This window comes from Gobius niger, assembly GCF_951799975.1.
Source record: "Gobius niger genome assembly, chromosome: 1".
Taxonomy (NCBI): Eukaryota; Metazoa; Chordata; class Actinopteri; order Gobiiformes; family Gobiidae; genus Gobius; species Gobius niger.
Genome location: NC_136852.1, coordinates 25,019,761 through 25,042,368, shown reverse-complemented (window position 1 = coordinate 25,042,368; position 22,608 = coordinate 25,019,761). Strand labels below are relative to the sequence as shown.

General features: G+C 40.8%; 1 protein-coding gene across 8 annotated transcripts in view; it reads left to right on the top strand.

The window, feature by feature from the left end:
- rap1gap2a (RAP1 GTPase activating protein 2a) overlaps positions 1-22,608 on the top strand; it is a 101,428-nt gene that overhangs the window by 46,358 nt on the left and 32,462 nt on the right. For 2 of the 8 annotated variants that reach the window (XM_079558248.1, XM_079558247.1), the window contains exon 1: positions 2,367-3,123. The exons of 4 other annotated variants lie outside the window; for them this stretch is intronic. In XM_079558248.1, the coding sequence (XP_079414374.1) occupies positions 2,996-3,123 (128 nt within the window). In that variant the 5' untranslated portion in view covers positions 2,367-2,995. Of the gene's footprint in view, positions 1-2,366; positions 3,124-22,608 lie in introns of those variants that run through there. 2 more of the 8 variants (XM_079558250.1, XM_079558249.1) reach the window with 1 other exon arrangement.

Below are 22,608 nucleotides of genomic sequence, written 5' to 3'. Positions count from 1 at the left end.
TCTCGACCTCGACACTGCGCTGCAGCATCTTGGCAACGGCAAACTCACCAAATCCACTTTCTCCGTGTTCGAGGTTGTACTTCGTTGCAAACGCGAGGCACTCACAGAAGTCAAGGATGGCTGTTACATAATGAAAGCTAATATAAAAAATAGTCTTGGTGAGAAAAATAGCTATTAGTGCAAGAATAAATATCACATTTTTTGCATAGAAATAGAAAACCAGGGACAGTTAAGGATTAGTTAAGCGTCCCTTTCTCTCCCCCCGCAATTCGTTCATTGAGTTTAATTGAATTATTCCTGCATTTGCTCAGTGGGTCACTCAGGCAAACACACTGGAGCGAACAGGTGGCCCGAGATGGAAACACTACCCTCCGGATCAATATGTTCAGAGAAAGAGACCGCTGTAGCCTTGTTTACTGAGCTGCGAGGGAGGCGAGCGCAGGAAAAACTGCCTCAGAGTGATGTAAGACTGCAATTGTGTAAAGAAGTGGTTCTCAAACAGTGGGGCGCCGAGGATGGAATCACTGGTGGATTATTTTCTGGTAAAATAGGATTTTTACACGGTTTGTTCAGAGATTTTTAGACAGGATTCGGTAGCGCTCAACCTTACAGAACGGTAATAAAGACGGCGGATGGGAGTAGAATGAAACCTTGAAGTGTAATGACACAGTTATAATGGCAATTACATGGAAATGGGACTATCACCTGATTTATTTTATGGTAATATGATTTATCTTGACCTTAAACCTCAGTGTAGAAACTGTAAATGACCAAGAATCATGGCTAGTTACTTATGTTAAAGCAGAACTAAGTAACTTTTGCCCCTAGAGGCCTCAAGCGCCACTACCGCTGTCGTGGCTTGTTGCGGGTTTTTTTTTTACTCATTAATTGTCCGTGAGAGTAAATACTATGCTGAGAAAAGACAAAGGGACAGAGGGATATTGTACATTGTGCCGCAATCCAATTATACAATGGAGATTTTTATTTTCCGCTCAAACTAGGCTGTTAATACCGCTAAAGTGGCGCTAGCCCACTGTTAGCATTGCCCGTTAGCCTGTTAGTTATTCTTGCAAAAGGTTCTTCAAGAAACCGAAAGTTGTTGACAGAATACAGGACTTACCAGTACCATGTCATAAACCTCACAAATGCAAGCAACGAGGGAGATGTTTTCCATTTGTCTGTATTGGGGCTGCCGGGTCGGAGGCAGGGTAAGTTGCAAGTGTGTTTTTCTGGCCAGAGACACCAGGGGGAGAAGAAAGACCCCCCAATCATCCCAAACACTTGTATTACCTTACGAAAATAATTTATTAAGGTAAAAAAGCAACACAGTTCTCCTTTAAATCAGTACTTATATTTTCTATTGTTTTGCCAGTAATTTTTAGATTTGGTCAATAACAAACCAATTATGGAGTGAATGAATCAAGAAGGTTTTCATTCTTTAGTGCTTTAGTTCTGTTTCTACCCAGTTTTCGTCCGGGCTTAGATTAGTCAGGTTTGATCTCGATTTAGTTCATCTTCTGTCCAGTTATGGCTTTACCTGGACGTTGTCCTGATTTAGTTGCAGTTCAGTCCGTCAGTCATACTGTTTATTCCAGATTTGTCTTTTATTCTATTCCTGTCTCATTCAGAATTTGGCCGGGTGTGTATTCATGGTTGTAAACTCTCCCTTTTTTTCACTTGGCCGAGTTTGCCCAGTCCCGCTTAATATGTCACTTCACTCCCGCCGTAAGTCTCGGCCTTTTTAATCGCGCCTTTTCTTTTGTTTGGTTCAGTAATTGCCGCGCATAAAATACAAGAAGGGTTTATTAGCGCAGCAGCCGGCTCAGAAAATTAATATGGGAAATCGAGATGATTACACCCTGCCAGGAACACAATGTCACAAAATGTGTCTCCGAGGGTGCAATTTGCCGTAATTGTTATTTTGGTTGGTTTAATCTCCTTTTCATTTTTGGTGCGGGTACATTTCCATTTCTTTGTCCTTGGCAACAGCACAAGCCAGCAGTCGGCCGATAAACGTGCTTCTTCAATTGAAATTTCACACTTAACATTGTACGTGCGAGAGAGATTGAGAGAGAGAGAGGGATGGAGAGAGGAGAGAGGGGGTAGAGCGGTGGGTGTTTGGTGCAAGAGTGTCCTGGCAGTCAAAAACATAAAATCAAGATAGAACAAGGTCAGGGAGATTAATTTAAAATCATTAACAAGGTAGAAACAAGGGCAGAGGAGGGAGAAGATGGGAGGGGTGCGGTACTGTACTCGTGAATAGAGGGCTTCGGGGAGTGGAGGCGGGGCTTGTTGGGCAGCTCAGGCCAATCGTGGCGCGGGTGGGCGTGGTTTTCGCAATAAGGAAAGTGGGAGGGGGGGGAGTGTGTGTCGGTGCAGGCACAGACATAGCAGAAGCAAGGCATGTAGAGGAGGGAAGAGATGGGGCTAGATTCACTAGACAGAGATGCATGGGTATAGTGTGCGCGCGGATGTCAATAGCCCTGCGCCTACAGCTTTATTCAAATGCCGCGATGTGCTTGGTAGCTTTGACAGACGCATGGGTCGCAGAGGCGGGCAATGCAGATAGTTCACCTTGAGGGACAGCTTGTGCCAATAGACTGCCACTCTGGACTGTGTGGGATTACAACAAAAAAAGGAAAAAAAAAAAAAGGAAGGAAGAGAGCTTAACAAAGTGGACATAAGTGTTCGGATTGCTTACATGGGAGAGGATCGGAGGATTCAACTCTTTTAGCCGACCACAGGATCTGGGCTGTGGTGTGTCACAAACTCAACCCTGGAACCGAGCAAAGCGTCCACGAGTAGCAGGCAGGTGCTGCAGCCGAGGGTAAGTCCCGGCAGCAGCAGCAGCAGCGGCGGCGGCGGCGGAGGAGGAGGAGGAGGAGGAGGAGGAGGAGGGGGAGAAGGAGGAGGAGGTGGAGCAGGTGGAGCAGGTCCAAAGCTGTCCCCCACCTCCGAGACGCCCACTGTCCCGGACCGGAGAGACCAGCGGACCATGTCTCAAGCCGGGAGGAGGTTCCACAACAAAAAGGCCGGCATTCGGGCCGCTGTCATCCTCATCGGACTCCTGCACAAGTCCAGGAAAGCCAAGGAGAAAGAAAGGGAGCGAGAGGAGAGTGAAGGGTGGGTAAAAGTCTCTGGTGCTGTTTTGATGTCGGTTTTATGGTGCTGACCGTTTGGTTAGGGACAGACCCGTGGAGACGACTTTATTGGCTCGTCATTGTTCTTGGGAGCATAGAGGCTACTGTTGTGGTAATCAGTCATTTAACTTTATGCCTGGGAGGTGGATCTTCAAACAGTCTGTCTGCGAATGTGGACAAGTTTAAAAGGCAAAACGTCCACACGAGCAGCATGTGAAAAGTGGCAAAGAAAGCAGTCCTCTTTAACAGTATTGCCCAGAGAACAAGGACAGTATAAGAGATTTGTGCACCTTTGGCATTTTACTAAAGGCGTTTACGGTTAATGCTAAGTATATAGACTGTTTTCTAAGTCTATCTGTCTCAGGACACTATGCAGGAAATAATGTACCTGCATTATGTCGAGAAGTCACCTGTTTTATAACTAGGCACGTTCACTTCGATGCATTTTAACTGCTAGTAATGAACCTTGTGCAAGTACTATCGAATCTGACCCAAGGCTATCACTTTAATGGGAACATTGACCTATCTTCTTAAGTATAATGCTGTACTTGTGGTCTCGGGCCCTTTTATTAAGTTCTGGCTTCGTGCTGGCGATGTAGAATGATGTACATTTAAAACAGATCCTAATCCTGCTTATTCTGAGTTCATACCTGCACTATTAAACTCTTAAAAAAACACATGTCAGTATTTTCAAATCAGGACTTGGATCTTAACTTACACCAAAGTCATCCAGCCATGACAACCCAAAGAGTTTAATATCTAGTGTCCTGTACATAAGATTAAAACTGATAATTTACCAGATTATAGCAAACAAGAGACTAAAGTTAGCATCGCTTAAACACAAAAATTCAATTCAGTGTTTTCCATACAGCATACATTACTCCATATTGATTAAGCAAATGAGGAACCGTTTAATTTCGGATCATTGTCAAAGATTTTTACTATGTGGGTTGGAAGCTTGCACTTGCTGCGGAGTTTGGTTTGTTTGAAACTCGACTGGACGCATGCCATTGCAGCAAGTTCCCGAGTGTGTGGATTGGCCATGGGTGCCGTTCCCGGGATTTGGCTGCTCGGAGACGCTGCTCCACTGAAACTAACTCGTAACAAGAAACATTTTGTATTGTTGGCGGCAATGGCGGCCAGGAAGTTCATCCTCATAAACTGGAAGAGTACGGACAGCCCAATGAACTATTAACATACTGCACCCTCTATTTTTCCACTTCAGTTTCTTGTGGAGACAGTTGTTGTGAAATAATAAAATAAGTTATCAGAAATGGGATTAGGTACAGTCCAGTTTAGGTCTTGACTCCCAGGACCTCCTTGTGCTCTTCACGCTCGGCCGGGTTTGCGTGTTCACTTTTATTACCGGGGTGAGCGTCGGCCATTCTTTTCCTGCGTAGGGCCTATTTGGGTCAGTCTAAATGACAGATGGGAAGAGAGAGACAGGTATTGAGGCGCAAGAGGCCGACTGAGGTGTTCACTTATAGAGCTGCTTTTCAAGGCGAAATGTGAGAGAGTACATGGAAGCCGGCGAAGGCTGCTTTTGTACAGGGGACCGCGGTGAAAGGATTGAAAGATGGGAAGCGGAAAGAGAGAGAGATGGTGCGAATTAGAAGTACAAAAGCAACGGGGGCAAAGGCTACGGCCACTCACACGCACCGCAGTATGCTTATTTTAGCCGCGCCGTGGGTTTAGCGGCGCACACGCATCTGAGAGCACCTGTTGACAAGGGCTAATTTAGCATAGCCGCAGTGCAAACACATTATCGTATGAGTGGGAGATGGATTGTTAAATCCAGAGCACTGATTTATGGAGCATCCTACACACCATTCTGACTTTTGATGTTGGTCATTTTTAGCCCAAATATATATGTATGTTTTGCTGTTCACGTACAAAGCACATCCAGAGTAAATGATGTTACTCTACCTGCAGAGTGTACTTAGTAAGAGTAACGTTACTTTGAAAGGATTTTACTCAAGTTCAAGTAAAAAAGTACTTGGAGAAAATGTTATTTGAATACAGTTATTTTCAATTATGTCATAAACTGTGTGAAACAAAGCATAAAATCCTGTGATATTCCCAAAGTAAATTCCAAGAAAATTCCATGAAAATACAGAAAAACTAAAGAATTTGAAAGAACAAAGTGCACTACACTTTTTTAAGTGCACTGTACTTTTTTTTTATTTTATTTTTTTTACAGTGGTTCCCAAAGTGGGAGTCGGGACCCCAGATGAATAAATGAATAGTGTAAAACAATTTGTATTCTTTCAAATATCAGTAAAACACATATTACTTGATTTCTGCCCTAAAGTAACATGAGGGAATAACTTTATGTAATGGGGGTCCAGAGTTGTTTACGTGTCAATTTTTGGGGTCCCAGCCAAAAAAAGTTTGTGAACCCCTGCACAAGATGATGTACAGTACATCTATTTCTTTTTAGATGAAAGTATTTGCCGCTTAAATATTTAAATAAAAAGTAAATAAAAAGTAACAATTATTTTTTACTCATGTAAGAGTACAGATGCTTCATTATATTTTTACTCAAGTATAAGTAAAGTACCGTATGATAAAACTACTCTTAAAAAGTACAGTTTGTTCACAAAGTGACTCAAGTACACGTGTTGAGTGTCAGTAGTCACTAATTTAGGGATAGACTGCTTGTGTGCTTTAAAAATGAAACAAACAAAAGATAAACCTACTTCTTAATCTGTTATGGGCATAATGATTTGAGCAATTATATATCAGATGCCCTTTCTGTCAAAATTCTGGAATATCCTGACCTTATATAGTTTTATGTCTATTTGTCTCGGGCCAATTTCATTTGAATTTGAATAGCTTCAATACGCTTCAGAAGGTAAACATCAAAATTGCTAATGAAAGCTGAAAATTCACAAAGAGCGCTCCTGGATCGTTGATTGCAAACAGTTTGTCGTCTTCTAACCGAAATTACACACACATCGGAAACATTGTCATGCCAAACTGTGAGCACTTTACGATGACAGAAGAAATCATTTTGACTGACCCGCGGTATAGGCACAAAGGGACGGAACGTGGACAAAATCTAACCCACTTTGAAAGATATTTTGGGATTTTCTGACCTTTTTCCGTATACAGCGGACAGACAGAGGAGTGGATGGCATAGATCGGGATGGAAAGCTGGTATTTTGTGACTTTCTAAATGAACCTCCAAACCTATGACCAAATGTGGCGATAATCAGCAACACAAACAATTTAAGATGGAGGTTCAGTGCGGGGTTGTGTGTGCTTCTTTTGAGGCAGGTCAATATCCTCCATCTCCTGTCTTTCCCTTTTGCACCACCTCTGAAGGGATTTTCCTTAAAAGTTGTTTTGGCCAGATCCCCTTACAGCTAATGCGGCCTTTCAAGAGACCTGTCAATAAGACTCGTGGGAATAATGCACCTGGGAGCACAGGCTGCTATTGATAATTTAGCGCCTATAGATTTGCTCTATTGTAAGGTAAACATAAGCCAACCAATCACTGCGTACAACTGCAGTCCCCCTTCTTCCTCTGATCATATGATGGGCTTTAATGGCTTTGGTGTGATATATTGTGTGGCGTGGTGCAGCAGATGGCCGGCATTCAACACATGGCTCCATTTTGAACTAATGACCTGGACCAAAATAGGCCGTGTAACCCATGGACTCCGTTGTGTAAGGCAGCTTTATTTCCGTTTGCTTTGTTTCGAAATCGTAGCTTTTAAATTGCATCACGGTTTATTTCATTTAATGACCTTTCTAGAACATGTGCACGCCTAACTTTTGAAACTATGGTAAACTCATGACCTTGAAGTTTTGTGTCTGTTTATTTTCCTTTTGTGCAGCTCTCTCTTGGGTTTGTACTTATTACTATCTTTTCCGGCCATTATACTTAGCTCCCATTGAGTTGCTGTCATCGTTTCGTGAATGAGAATCGGAGGCACAACAATAATGATGTGTGATTGTTGTAAAGACTCTCATTTTATTGTAGACAAGATGAATTTCACCAACATTCCTCTCATAGAGCTTTGTTTTTGTCGCTTTTTTGTCACATTTTCACTCATTCATTGCCTTTTTGTCACGTTTTTTCCCCCTGTTTTGTTACATTGTCACCCTTGTTTTTGTCTTATTTTTGTTGCTCTTTTGTGACTTTTTTCACCACTTTTTCATCACATTTTGATTGCTTTTTCATCGCCTTTTTGTCACGTTTGTCGTCGCTCTTTTGTTGCTATTTCATTTTGGAGCTTATTGGTGCTTTTTCTGTCGGGGGCCGAAACAGAGCAAGCCTTTATTAATAGAGTAAATAATAATTTGACTAATATATGCTTATAAAAAGACCTATCCACCTTTTTTGTCAAGCTTAAAGTGTTTTTTTTTATCTGGCTTATTTGTTATACTTTAAAGGTGCATTATGCAACTTTTGATATGAAAAATAAAGTTTATATTTGGGTGTATTTGACCTTGTAGTGACCCAGAGGCCATATGAAAGGTTATCATGACGCTTTTACTTTCCATCCCAGTGGTCTCTAGGACGTTCCAGGATCAATTGTTTGGGTGGTTTTCACTCATGATTGACCCTCTCACCAGAAAACCTACAAAACAATTGATCCTGGAGCGTTGTAGAGACCACTGTGATGGAAAGTAAAGGCGCCATGCTGATCCCTCATACAGCTGCTGGGTCACTACAAGGTCAGATACGCACCAATGGCAACTTTTATTTTTTTTAGTTAGAAATAACAGCTTCTTGACCACAACAGTTTGTTTTTTTCCCCTGATCAGTCTCACTTTATGTTGCTGCGTCACAGTGGCACGTGTGCGGCTGCTTTTAGGTTGATGGCGTTTCAGTGATCTTTCCTCCTCCACAGGACTCACGAGTGCGTCCGAACAGCAACGTGTCCTGTCTGATCTTAACTCAGCATTGTGCGCTCCATGTTTTGTGACGCTCTGGGAGAAAGATGAAGAGAGTGAGAGAAGGGAGTGTGCCAGATGCAATGCACAGTCTCCTCACTTCACTGTTTAAAAAGTGCATTATGCAACTTTTTATGTGGAAAAAACGTGGATGTGGACGTTTTTTGTGTGTGTTTGACCTTGTAGTGACCTAGCGGCTGTATGAGGGATCAGCATGGCGCCTTTACTTTCCATCACAGTCGTCTCTTGAACGCTCCAGGATCAATTGTTTGGAAGATTTTCACTGCTGACAGATCCTATCATCTACAACCTACAAAACAATCGATCCTGGAGCGTTGTAGAGACCACTGTGATGGAAAGTAAAGGTGCCTTACTGTGATGCATCTTTAAGACACATTTAGAACTGGATTTTGATATTCTTCTGAGAGTCAGTGTAACTTTGTATATGGCTAAACAAGGAAAGTTTCACAGAAGCTCTCTCAGTACATTGGTCCTCTGTCGGTTGTCGGTTTGTCTGAGGTTTGAACCCCCAACTTCCTCACAGTCTAGCCGTAATACTAACTCCCCAGTCCCCCCTGAGGACAATTTTAATCTCAATCCCACAGGTGTTTACGCATATAGACATATGTATATTAACATGTAATCGTCATGCAAACTGGTGCCTTCTCCTGTACTCATGTCCTTTGTGATAAGACCACAGCATTGGGTCTATTTGCCCTTCATTAACTTGAACAGCGTGTGATCAGCTGCTCCCATCCCAATGTGGATTGCACTCCCCGCACATAAACGTTCAGACCAAAGGCTTTGGTGTCTGTCTGTCTGTCTGTCTGTCTTAACATGGCCGAATTAAATTGTGATCTTTAGGCGTCAGAGTTGACCGAGCCTTTGCCGACCCTAAACTCTGGAACTCTCTGACTCTGGAAATCAGAGCGGCCCCTTCTGTGGAGGATTTCAAGTCACTGATGAATACCGCGCCTCTTCGCTTTGGCTTTTATTTCAAGCTGAGTTAGACATTTTGATTATGCTGCAGTTTTTACTTTTTTGTTCTAGATCATATATTTTTTGTACATTGTTTTAGTACCATATTTCTGTTTAGTTATTACTTTTAGTTTGTTTTGTGTGTGTTGTTTGTACTTTTACATTGAATATGGAAAGCACATTGGGGCAGTACTTTGTTTTTAAATGTGCTATATAAATAAACTTGTTTTAAACTATATCAGGAAAATAATATCTCTTTTTTTTTTATTCACTGCTTCAGATTGTGCTTCTGGCATGAGAAAAGTGGTTGTGAGGAATTGTTTTTTTCTGTCTAAGATCAATGCATTTAGTTGTTTCTGTCAGGCATTGATCCATTATTGATCAAGAGTGCTGTAAATGCCAATTGCCAATGAGGGTTTGACTGTTTTTCAGTTATATAGTGTGAAGCCTGTGTGTTAGAGTTTAAACATGTAAATTGCACATAGCCATAATGCATAATGTGCCCCGGCTCTGTCAGGTTTAAATGCCTGACGGCCTATTTTTAATTGACTTGATCTAATTTAAGTGCTCCCTGCTAACTCTGCCCTGAATAGTTAAGGAGTCAGCCACATCACTGTCACTACATCAAGATGCTTGTAGTTGTCTGTGTGGAGTTTAAATGTTCTCCCCATGGCTGTGTGCTTCCTCTGAAAGGAGAATATGAATCTCTGTGAGACTTTCCTGGGACAAAAGAAAATCTAAACAACACAAATACAAAGCTCAGATTGTTTGAGCTTATGTTCTTTTATTGTGCCAGGCATACAGTACATGTTTCGTGAAACACAGTTCTCACGGCACATTGCAAGCCTGACAATACTATAGCGTAGTTAACAGTACTAAATATAGCAAGTGTGAACACACCCAGGCAGCCACAGAGCTGAGAGATGCAGTTGGCCATATTGTTAGTAGCTTTAGATGTGACATGGAATCATCTCTCCATTAGCTGTTTGGACAGATTCAACATAAGAATAATTATTGGGGTTTATGCTTAGAAATCTTGGTTATTGAACTATGAATCATAAGCTTGTTTATCCCTATAATAATACAAATCTAATTTATGGTCCTTACTCAGCAGTGATGTGGGATTTTTGTCATAGCTTTAATAATCTTTTCTGATTAGCTCTGTTTGTTAGATCTCTTGTCATGCATATTGTGAATTTCCCTTTGGACCAAAAATGATTGATTTAATTTTGAGACACTAGACAGCTCCGTTGCGCGTAACCCCTTAAGAGAAAACCTCATCAAACAGTGCTCTCTGGTGGATTCATCATTCCTTTGATGGCCCTTCACTCAAAGATCGTATTTCCTTTCATCACAGAGCCGAAAAACAAAATGCCTCCAAAAATCTGTTTTTTTTTGTCAAAACAACCTGCATAATTTTTTTTAAATTGAACTTGAAATTGAACAGATTGATTTCACATGTAATTCAACTTATCAAACTGTCTGCTAAATAAACAAAATACCTGAGTAGTTTTTTGGCACTTCAGGCACAGAAGATACCTGTTTTCAGAAAATATTAGGTCCTAAATGCACAAGAACACAGGAATTTGCAGTCATTTAGGAGCCTCCTGACCCACCACTCAGTTGCAAAAATGTGATGCAGTTCTCATTGACAGTCCTTCTTTGGCCAGTTTTTATGATAATGCCAATTTATTGTGCTTGTTGTTAGAGGTTGGGGTCAAACTTGGACACAGGGCTCACCACAGTCTCCTGTCTTAATGCAGTTATCCAATCAGGCAAAGGGCACAGCCGCTATATTGAGCCCTCCAAAGTTTACTTGACGATGTGCTCGTTGTTCAAATGTTTTGGGCCGAGCGACAGGGGACATAAATTACACTAGCAGCTGGTCTCACCTAAGCACCATCAGGACTGACCCGTCTGGCCCCTTCCTCAGCAGTGGCTCCGCAGCACCGGGCAGCGGGCCAAGGGAAAGAGCCATAAACAACACACAGGATTGGGTGTCAAAGGAAATAGACAGAATGAGGCTAGCACATGATTCAAGTGTACTCCTGCATCACTTTGAATTATCTATACGCCAATACGGCTTAATTTGTAAGGAATGAGGTTCATAGAATAGGCCCCATCATAGAATAGGGTATGTGGTGGCAGGGTGGTTAGCATCATGCGGCATCTCATCTCAGCGGGCAGAACTGGATGACATGTTCACTGGCTCATTATTCTGCATCACGTCCAATTATGCAAAGATACACATTAAAATGAATGCTAATAATGAACAATGTTGATGGAAAGGCACAACAAATAGCGGTTAGCATTACCGACTCACAACTAAAGAGGGCTGGGGAGGAGAAAAATTGTAAATCATAACCTCAGCTGTAACACATTTTATGTTAAAGCAGTACTAAGTAACTCTTGCCCCTAGCAGCCATTAGCGCCACTGCTGGTGCTGTAGCATGTTGCGTTTTTTTACTCATTAATTGTCCGTGAGAGTAAATACTACACAGACAGAAAAGACAAAGGGAGAGAGGGATATTGTTCATCCAATTACACATTGAAGATAACTTTTTTCACTCAAACTTGGCTGTAAATACTGTTTAAGTGGCGCTAGCCCACAGTTAGCTTTGCCCTTTAGTGACTCCCACCCGGTGCAGGGAAGTTGCAATTGTGGTTTTCTGGCCATAGATACCAGGGGGAGATGAAAGACCCTCCAATGACCCATTAACACTTGTATCACCTCGAGAGGGACTACGAAAAGGATTTATTAAGGTTAACAAGTTACTTAGTACTGCTTTAATGCTGGGTGTGAAAAGTTTTGGCACCTGACGACGGCAAAATGCGTATTTCAGGTGCAAACACAAGAGCATTTATTATTATTAGCTTGAAAACGATATAATCCAATGTGATGCCGAGCTTTTGCTAAGGCCTCATCAATCACGAGCATGTTTAAGGTGTATTTGTTATCGATCTCCAAACAATAACAAAACTACGGGAAGACGAGAGTACCATATGCACCAACAAACGTATGCAAATATGCAACCTAAGTGTGACATTCTGGAGCCACATCAGAATAACTGGAGCTCCCACTCCTGGGAATAGGGACGTGCTAAGCAGATCTTTTAACAACCGATTGCAGCTCTAAGCCAAAAGTAATTACAACCCTTGCATAGGTCTTGCTCCCAGTCTGCTAACCTTTACAGCCTGCCTGTTTGCTCTTTTCTGTTGGCCCCGGTACAGACGAGCGTTTGCGAGGGATCTAGTTTGACGAAACGTGATCGTCTCAAATGTCACGTCATGTAAACATAACACACATTACCTGCAGTGGTGTTGTACAATACTTACGATGTTGTCATTGTGGGTGTCGTTGAGGATGACTCTTTGCTAATTCAACACAAGTCTTTGGAACGTACAGGCAGTATATGTTCGGTAAATCATTTATTTGCTGCTTGGACTTGGTTCTTGTTATTTTAGTATTCTCATCAGCTTAAGCTATTAAGACAATCCATATTTAAATGTGCTGCCATTTCCTTGACCATTTGTCTGTGTGTGTTTTTTTTTTGTTGAATTACTTTCATTTGATATTCTGAACACTCGCACTGACTCATTTCTTTTATCTTAGAAATTCTGGATTTTTCCATTTGCATTCGCACATTTTTATCAGTTGTATTTGTGGGCATAAGCCAGTGTGAGAAATGCAGTGATCCAAGACCGTTTTAACAAGCGGGATTTTGAAAAACAGATTGGAACATAGTTCTGATTTTTGAAAGGGCCTGAAGAAAAGAAACTTTGAATAATTTGGCTAATGTCGTCGACTGGATGGGGGTAAAAATGTTTCGCGTTCATCTTCAGAAGCTTCTTCTCGCTCTTTTTGTCAAATGAAAGACTTTTATTTAAGCAGGCCGTGTCAGGCTCCTTTCTATTGGGCTAAAGTGGTGGGAATGAAGTTATGGCTATAGTAAAAATGTTTATTATTGATTTTACAAAAACCCCACAAGCATTCATTTAGTAGGTAAGTAAAGTTTATTTATATCACAGACGACCTGTACAAATATCAAGTTCAGTCAAATCAGAAACATTTTCAATATTTAAAAAAACTTTCCTACTTTCCTTCCTTGCCTCTTGTGCTTCTATGCATTTAAATAAATGTATACACGATCCTTTATTTTTTGCTTTGCATTTTGAAACATAGTCATACCGTGAAGCCTGTTAGACTTTTGAGTTTTATTTCTGAACTGTTTTGCTGAATGTGTTGGCGCTGTTGGTTTGGCCATGCGGTGTAATGGATGAGGTGGTATTGTCTCTTAACAAGTGTCCCGAGACCTGCCCAAGTCAGGGCTCTTTACCCAGGGCCCCAGTGGGATTTGAGCTGCTTTTTTTAGCCTCCTCAGAATCATCTATCCCCCTCCTCCTCCTCCTCCTCCTCCTCCTCCTCTCACTCTTACCTCTTTGCACCAACGTCAAGATACGGGATTGATGTATTTGCATTTTAGCAGAGAGTAAAGCTGCTTATCCAATAGTTCTGTCCATCACTCACTCTCCACATTAGACAGGAAACATACACAGAAGTTGGGAGTTTATTTTCCTCCGCCTGAATCGACATCCTTCCTGGTCTTATTTCCTCCCTGTTGTGCTGTTTATCTCTGAGTGGCGGGGAAGTGCTCAGCTCCATTTTTTTCCTTCGGGCCGTAAGATTGACCACAGATAAAGTGGATAAAGCCCCAGGAAAATGGAAAGCATGAGACGGGGCTTGTTGCTTTTCAAGTGACGCGAAATGAGAAGTGATGATGCTATTTCAAACATACTCCCACTCACTACTTCCTCAACACCTACTAATACTACTACTCAAAATACTGCCACTATTACAACTCAAATTTCTACTGATCCCTGGTGACGACTTCCATGACAATGGCGGTGTGGTTGTTCCTTTACGGTTTCGAAGGAGGATGTGCAGACCAAAAAAATAACTGATATCGCAAGACGGTAATCATTTCTCCAGAAACAATTAGCGCTCCCACGAGGACATTTTATCAGCCATTACCAGCGTTCAACATGAGGTAAATGGACTCCTGCCTCATCTCCAGACAGTGACACGAACAGGCTCGCCCCCTGCTCTTTTATCAGCGCAGCGGGACGCACGCGCTCGGGCTGTCAGGAGGTCTCCGGGCTGCGTGCACCACCACACACCAAACAGCGCTGACATTTAAGGCTCGGGCAGCTCTTAAAATGTTTTACCGGCTTGTAAAATGTGCCCACCGGCAAAAGGAGAGATTTGGCTTTTAGAGAGAGGAGCAATATTTGAGCCGAGGATGGCTGTAGTCAGAGTGTAGCAGAGTGAAAAAAAAAAAGGATCAGCAATGTTCTGTTGTTGGTCGTGGTGCGTTGAGAAATACTTAATGTTGTCTCTGCTGTTTGTGTTGCAATTTGGAAATGGGTAAGTTTGTAAAATCCTCACACAGAGCAAGATGTTGATTTATTATTCCTATTCCTATTGTAGTCCTAAAGCCTGCATTGCGCTTAGTTCTCTCTGGTTACGCCATCAAACATATAGCTACAAGGACATGGTATTCACAAAGGATGCAACAGCTTTATGCAAAGCTTTGTGCAAAAAAATGCAATGCCCGTTCTCATCTGATCTAGCAAGCTAAATGTAGGTAAGGTTAAGCCTGGTTAGTTCCAAGACCATGTATGTTATTGTGAGTGTGGCAGTGACTCAGTGGTTAGCACTTTAGTTCATGGACCCAACGGTTGGTGGTTCGATAACAGGACAACAAATGTGAATTAGCTGATGGCTGCCAATTAAGTGTGATGTGTTTTATATCGTGCTATTTTAGCCATTCTAAAGTAAACTATAGGCATTTATATGATATATTGTACCTCTACCACTATTTAGTACTCATTTTTGAAAGAAATATAAGTATTTTATGGGGGTGTTTTTCCACCCGCTTGGATTCAGTTAACTCCGCCTCTCGCCGAGCTGATGCTGATGCATTTCATGACATTTGCAACACGGCTTCATCAATAGCTAACACATATTATCATTACCATTTAGCTAGCATTTTGATTTACTTACTGCTCTGGCCTCTCCATCGGGATTTTTATTGTGGGAATCACGCCGGTTAAAAGAGTAAATCTCTCGGACAATCCACTTTGGTTCTGGCCAAGGTTCACCAAGCAGCAATTGGTGAAGTGACGGTCACAGACAAACATATTCTGGCTGGTTAGTCGCTGAATCCTGGTGAGAAATTCCATGGACTCTACTTTAGAAAGGTTGAATAAAGTCCTGTACCATCCGCAGCCAAACGCGCATTTTCGCCAAGACATTGTCTTTAGGTAAGAAAAGGGTGGTGTCCCTTTGCAGAGTAGGTTAGAATGGAGCCTCTTCTTCACAACTTCGGCACAAAAATGACTTGTTCGGCCTCTCGCTGCTACCTAAAGTTTTTGACAATCTTACGTAAGATGGTCAAAGCCAGTCCTGTACCAGGAGAGGGCGGAGCAGCTGCTCGGAGACCAGGATTCATGAGGATTACTCAGACATGCATGAAGGAAACACTCTGGGGGTGTTTTTGATTACAACATGGTTAAAAGCTTCAAAAAGATGATTTTTGCGTGATATAGGACCTTTAACGTATGAGGCTTGTGTGTTCGTTAACATGCTCTCTCCCGACCCAGGAAAAAATTCAAAACTAAAAAATGTGTAGGGCTTCACAAAATTCCCCAAAAATATCGTATTGCGATATTATTCGATGCAATATCTGTTTTGCAAGACGTCACAATATATCGCAAACTCAGCCAGATACAAACAATGCTTTGAACTTATAAATGTGTAAAAGTTCAGTTTTAGTTCAACATTTCGTAACTATGTTAAATTTTTGGTCTTGTTTTGGTCCTGATCTAGTCTTCATTTAAGTCTTCTTTTGACACAATTTGCTGAAAAAACATGAAAAACAAAACCTACAGTTTGTGTTTGATTAGAATGAAACACATCATGTTGAAATGGTTTAGTGATGTTCTGTATCACAATAATATCGTTATCGCAATATTGCACAGCAATATCACATATTGCAAGTTATTTCAATATCGTTCAGCCCTAATTGGTTCTGTGGACCGACATCCTCAACAACTGACTCCTACACTTACTCAGATTTCACATTAATATTTGCCAACTAAACAAACTTGTCCACAGTCCCCTTTGAAAGTGACAAGCTTTTTTATCTGTAATATCGACAATTAGTGTACCTTTGTTGTGACGCCGTTAGCCTTTCAAATGTCAACCCATCTCCTATAAATTAAATTCCCACTCACTCAGGCACATTAATGCAGGTTAGTGTTTCCTGTCTGTTTTCCCCGGCAGCTGTTGAAAGACTAATTATTTTATTCAAATGTAATTATTAATTTATGAACAGCAATGTGTGCTCTCCTCCTCCTCACCGCCCCACCATCTGCGTCCAGAGTTCCCCAGGAATTGATAATATATCTGCCTCTGTGAGAGTGCAGGAGTGGTTGGAGTTATAGTTGTAGTTCTACAGTCACTCAACCAACCGCTGCTAGCTTTTATCAAACTCTTTCTAAAATACACATAATGGATTCTGGCTCAATTATTTGTTTACCTTTGGATTGTGGCTGGTCTTGTATCCTATTCGTTTAATTTCTATCGTGAGGCGCCCTGTTGTTCCCACCCATGACATAATCGTGTCCCTAATTTAAAGGTCCTTGGCCTTGTCATATTTATCTGCACTCAGGTTGGACAGCTCACACATATTTATTCAACTTCAGAATTCATAACGGGGGAAAAAGCTTGAGCAATGACAGTAAGTGAAATGATTATTCACACTGCCATCAGCATACATGAATGCTTTGGTGGCGTCTCAGTTTATTGCACAGTAATAACATGGTAATAAGATGGAAATGCATGTTGGGCTAGCGAGGGATTATGCATTCCATATAGGTGTTTACACACCTCTCTCCTGATCATTTACTGTCTTTGGAACAGGATCAGGGCATTAATATAAAACCAATTCAATATGTGTGTAATATACTTTACCATTCTAGTTCCCTCCTGCCATGCTAATGCTTTGCTGTAAAGTAAAACTCTATGAAAGTTTTTGTTTGATGGATGCCATAAAGGCTACAAGCACAAAAGCGGCCGTCTCCCTCAGTTTGCCCCAGGGCAGCTTTGCTTCTACACAAGTAGCTGCTTGGATTCTGGATACAATTTATTGTTAATTATTCATATACTTATTTATGTGTTTGCTTTAGGTATGGGGTCCACTTTTTTTTTAAATGGAACAACAAAATTAGCAAGGCAGTTGAATGACACTCTGAGCATAGGCCAACCAGGTGACCACTTAGAGCTTCATCTGCATTAGAGGATGTCTTTTTGGCCTTTCAGCAAATTATCAGAGTCGAGACTAGAACCCACGATGCTGTGATCGCCACAGTGCTCCGTGTACATAGCTGTAACGTAATCCACAAGCGACTAGACCAGGGGTGTCAAACTCATTTTGTGTCAACGGCCAGAAATTCAGCTCCCACGGCGGGTCACGGGCCGCATATAATAGAGACTATTTTCTAATAAATTAATAATAATAAGCTGTGATTTGGTCAAAGCCCAACGTTGACTGTAGCTTCATTAATAACAACGGCTTACACTTGTATTGCACTTCACAAGCCTGTGTCACAAGCTCCTCAAAGTGCTTCATAGTAGTCATTATTCATTCACTCCACACTTTGAGGTGGTAAGCTGTTATTGAAGCCACAGCCGCCCTGAGGCCGACAGAGGGCGACTAGATCATGGGTTGTTCATATCCTGAGCTCTTATTATGCCAGTGCTCTCTTTTTTTTACATACTCTGGAATTTATGCTCTACAGGGCAGGGGCCAGATTAAATCATCCGGCCCGCTGGCCGTATGTTTGACACCCCTGGTCTAGATCATTGGCTGTGCCTTCTTTGGGCTTTCTGATGGGACCATTGGCAGCGTGGTTGAGAAGCAAAATGAAAACCTGTTACCAAAAACATTTTCTATAATGCACAGAGTGAATAAACAAGTCCTACCTACCATACACTTAGATCATTTTCATCACAGTTTTTGTTTGCTATTCCATAGTTTACTTCAGCAGAGCATGCAGTTGGCTGTACGTCTGACCTTGTTTCTAATCTTAAGTGGATGGTTATCAGTTGTTCATTTTGCGATGGCCAGACCATTAGACCCTATTAATGTTTTTAATTGCCGTAATTCCTGCTCGCTGTCACTAACTCAATTAGCTCAGGGGGATATAAAGCATCAGACGTCCTCCCTGTCTCCCCCTGACCCTGTAACATCACCCCCCCTCGGCTCTCAACAGGCCGTCATCAGTCAAGGCTTATTTCTACTGCTGCGTTGGACCATTCATATTCATATGACACCATAGTACATGTCATTTGTTCTGGATTGTTTTGCCTTAACGACAGGATCTCACCTCGTCCTCAACCTTCAAGCTTTTTGGTCCACTCGTTCTTTAAACCAGAAATCTGCTCTTAGGGAAATGTGGTAAAGTCTTGGTCCCTGATATGTGTCCTGGAGTCAACTATCATTTAAGCCTGGTTTGTCACCTTCTCTCTAAACAGATTTGTCTGCTCACCTGCACTGCTACCTTCATTTTACAGTGCTTTCCTCTACAGTTTAATTTAAATAAGATTATGTGAAAAGAGCGATAATACACTGTAATACATTTTGTGTTATCTCGAAGACTTGTGGAATCACCTTTTTCATTCCTTTTCACTACTGAATAAGAGTGTTGTGTTTATCAGGAGAAATGCAGACCACATATACTTTCAACTTCTCGCGACAGTTCGGCTCAGTCATGTTAGGTCTTAAGCATTACATCATAGTAAATCACAGTGTAGCTCCCCCCTTTCGAGGGCCCAATCTGCCCTGAGGTATAAGACACACATATGGACACATTCATATTGCTGTCACCATCTTTATCTAAGCATGAAAACCTCAGTGTGGATGTAATTATTGTTGAATCGACTGTAATTATTTGCAGTCAAATGCAGCAGATTAAAGTCTCAGAACATCTTGTGCTAGATTTGGTCTCATTATGTAGAGCAAAACGTGGCCTATTTATATTTATGACCAGCAACACTCACACTCTTTCACTGGGAGAAATTTCACGCTCATTTTTACAGTAACACATCAGCATCTTCTACGTGTAGACTACAGCTCAAGGATTATAACGTAGGATTTCAACATAAAGCGTCTGTCAGTTATAGACTAGATTCAGTGCAAGACTGACCGAACACCTTTGCTGTTATGTCAAAATAAATACAAAATAGTAAAAAAAAAAAAAAAAATTGTGTTGATGACTTATAACTGGAAGGTTTTTGGTTTAAACTTTGTAAAAGCTTTGTAAATCTCAAAAGCCCCGATATAAACATATGATATAGTGCATTTATCAGTGAGACCAAAGAAGATTGGGGACAAAAAATGTATTTATTGGTAAAGCTCATAAAAATCATATTGTCACAGTTGCTGAGCTGACAAATAAATCTGTACATTAAGTTTCTCAAAACTGCATGAAACATTCTGATGCCAGCAGAAACAAATAAGTGGCTGGCACTCTCCCATCGAGGTCTTGTCAGCAAAATTCGTAGACAGTCATTATATGCCACGTTAACTGTGCGAAAACGTTTACAGTTTGACCACATGTGTGCCGTATACAGCGAGGTACAATAGGCAGTAGCATTTGTATTTGTACCAATGGGAGAATAACACTGCAGGTGAATAGGAAACATTTTTATATTTAACGGTATCATTTTGAAGCTTTTGCTATAGATTACTGGCATAAATATGAGAAAAAATTATATTGCAAGTTTTCAGTCATTTTTTTAATTGTAAGATAATGCCTTTTATGCCTAAAAATGCAGATTCAAATGTATTGTTTAATTTCATTGACAAAGTTGTCACCAAGACTTTTCATAGGATCATGTTTAGTTTTAAAATAATCGTTTTTTTAGTGGAAAAATCTGTAAAAATGTAAAATATCGCCATGTTTTTTTTAGTTTTTTTATTAAAAACTAATAAATCTGGTTCGGGATTACATATTAAAAAATCTCCCTCAAGTCTGTAGGAGCAACTGACATTATCATTGCAACAATATTTCCCAGATCTCCCAAAAGATCTATGGAGAAACATTGAGTCAGTGCAATATTTAAACATGTTATTGTGATGATTAGGTATATTTTTGTTTCCAAGTGAAAGCGTATATGTTCAGAGAGCAATTTGGCCCCAAACCTGAAAAAGTAGTGTCTCCCCTTAAAATGATGACATACAGCATAAATCCATAATTTCTTATTTAGAAACATAAAATGCATGGTTATAGAAGATTAAGTGACATATTTGTAAAATGGTTGTCCTTAATGATGTCCATATGCAGCTAAATGGGGGAAAAAATGGCAACCAACTCAAAATCTGGAGCCCTGATTGAACATACAAAGTTAATTTGGTGTTGATTAATTATTAGTAATATTTAACATAGTCTTCGTAGATTAGATGTGTGTATGTTTGTGCTAGTTTTGTTGTAACAAATAGCAATGCTTAACATATGGTAGAAAAAACACACTTCAATAACTATGACTCAACTGCATCCAGTGAATCATTTGTGTGTGTTTTGTTTCTTTCTCCAGTCAAATTAAATGTCGTTAAGTCTAAATGGTTTGTATTGACACCGCTCCAAAAGTCCTTTTATCTGTTGATTCTCTCCGTTTTGGCCCATTGCCCACACACAGACAGTTCCGCCGCCAAAGCCCCACAGCTGCCGCTTCCTCACCTCTCTGTTGTTCTGTCACCTCTGAAATAAATGAATTTAATAGAGAAGCTAACGCTGCCCGAGTCTTCCTCTGCAGCTTTCGATAAACACAAACCTTGAGATTTCACATCCCAAAAAAAAAAAAAACCCAGACAAACTCGACAAAAAAAAAAAAACATGATTCGAATCGTATGGCACCTTCTCTTTGAATCATCTTGCCGAGTTTCTGAACATTTTTTTCCAGGGTTTAGTAAGTTTTAAAAGACATTAACTGTAAAGAAAATGTATAAAATGCCAATTACATCATTTGCTATTGATGTACTGTCTTAAGTAAAAAGAAAAATGTCTTCTAACTGTCCTTCTTACACACTATCCTATACAAAATATTCAAAAGAAAAAATCTTTGGGAAGCCTGAGATAAAGGGAAGAGGCCAAAATCATTTTTACAGACATATTTTACCACATCAGAAACATGAGGCGATGGAAGATGATTCTTAAACGCTGCTTTGATTCAATACGTATGACATTTTAGCTCATAATATTGTCAGTGGCAACATCTCATCTTTCCTTATTCAAAAATAAGCGGTTGCCAAGGATACTCAAGTAAAAGTAAAAGTAAAAGTTTATTTGCGGTGAAATGTGTAAGTGTGGATGAAGTCTTTTTGCGCTGCTTTATGAAATGACACGGGGTTTGGCCTTTGCAGCCCCATTTGTCTCCTGACTCACTCCCTCCATGACCCGCTCCTTCTATTTCTTTCCTTAATAGTTTTTTCTCCTCTGTATATATTGCCCGCGGTTGGTAGGTGGAAGTCATAGGTTATTTTTTGCGTTTTTCCACACAGCTGAATAGGAATATACTTTGGTATGATTTTGCAGCCAACGGATCTACTTACTTAAAGGAACAGGCCACCGCTTTTCCATACTGAGATATGCTCTTACCTGAGCTTAGACAAGTTGATGCGTAACTGTCTGGTCTTTCGCAAATGTTGTTAGCATTTAGCGTCTCCCAGCATAGGCAATAGGTATAGCTTCCAAAATATTATTACGCCTTTTTATCTGCTTAGAAAATCGACATGTTTAACTTGTGTAACTAGACTTGGTTCGTGTAATTTTTATGTAACGGGAGAAAACGTGGAACAGTTTTGGTAGCCTCTAACATGACAGTTTTCAACCTGGAATTGAATGGATGCCACGTTAGGCCACAATTAGCCTTAACATATTAAGAAATAAAAGTTCAAACTTCAAAGTGTAGATTTGTACTTAATGTGGGCAACAACGCCGCATTATAAAACTCTCTATGTATTTTGTAATGCATTTGGTTACTACACACTATTTAGCAGTTGGAAATCTAGAGGTAAATACTTCATTCATCATTTATAAAACATTTACAGTGTCAGAAATGGTTACGTTTAGGAAAAAGTCTTACTCAATTTGAACATAGTCATTGTCTGAGCAGTAAAGGTATCCCTATTTAGGTAAACATCATTATCACATCATTGGACTTTCTAAACCCTTGTTCATAATCATGTCTTTCCCATTGTGTGATCCGTAAATTGCCTCACCAGAAGTTTGAGACGTCTGTACTTCTACTTAAAGGCCTGCACAGACGCAGAACAAGCTCTCCCTCACACTGTAAACCTGCATGTACACAACTGTTGCTCACACATTAATAATGACCGATTCTGACTAGCAGATGACGAGATGTATTGTACTTGTTCAAACCGTGCCCCACAGTCACAGAGCGCTGTCCAACCTCAGGGTCACGTGCTCTGACAGGCTTTCACAGATCAGCTGCTGTGAAGTG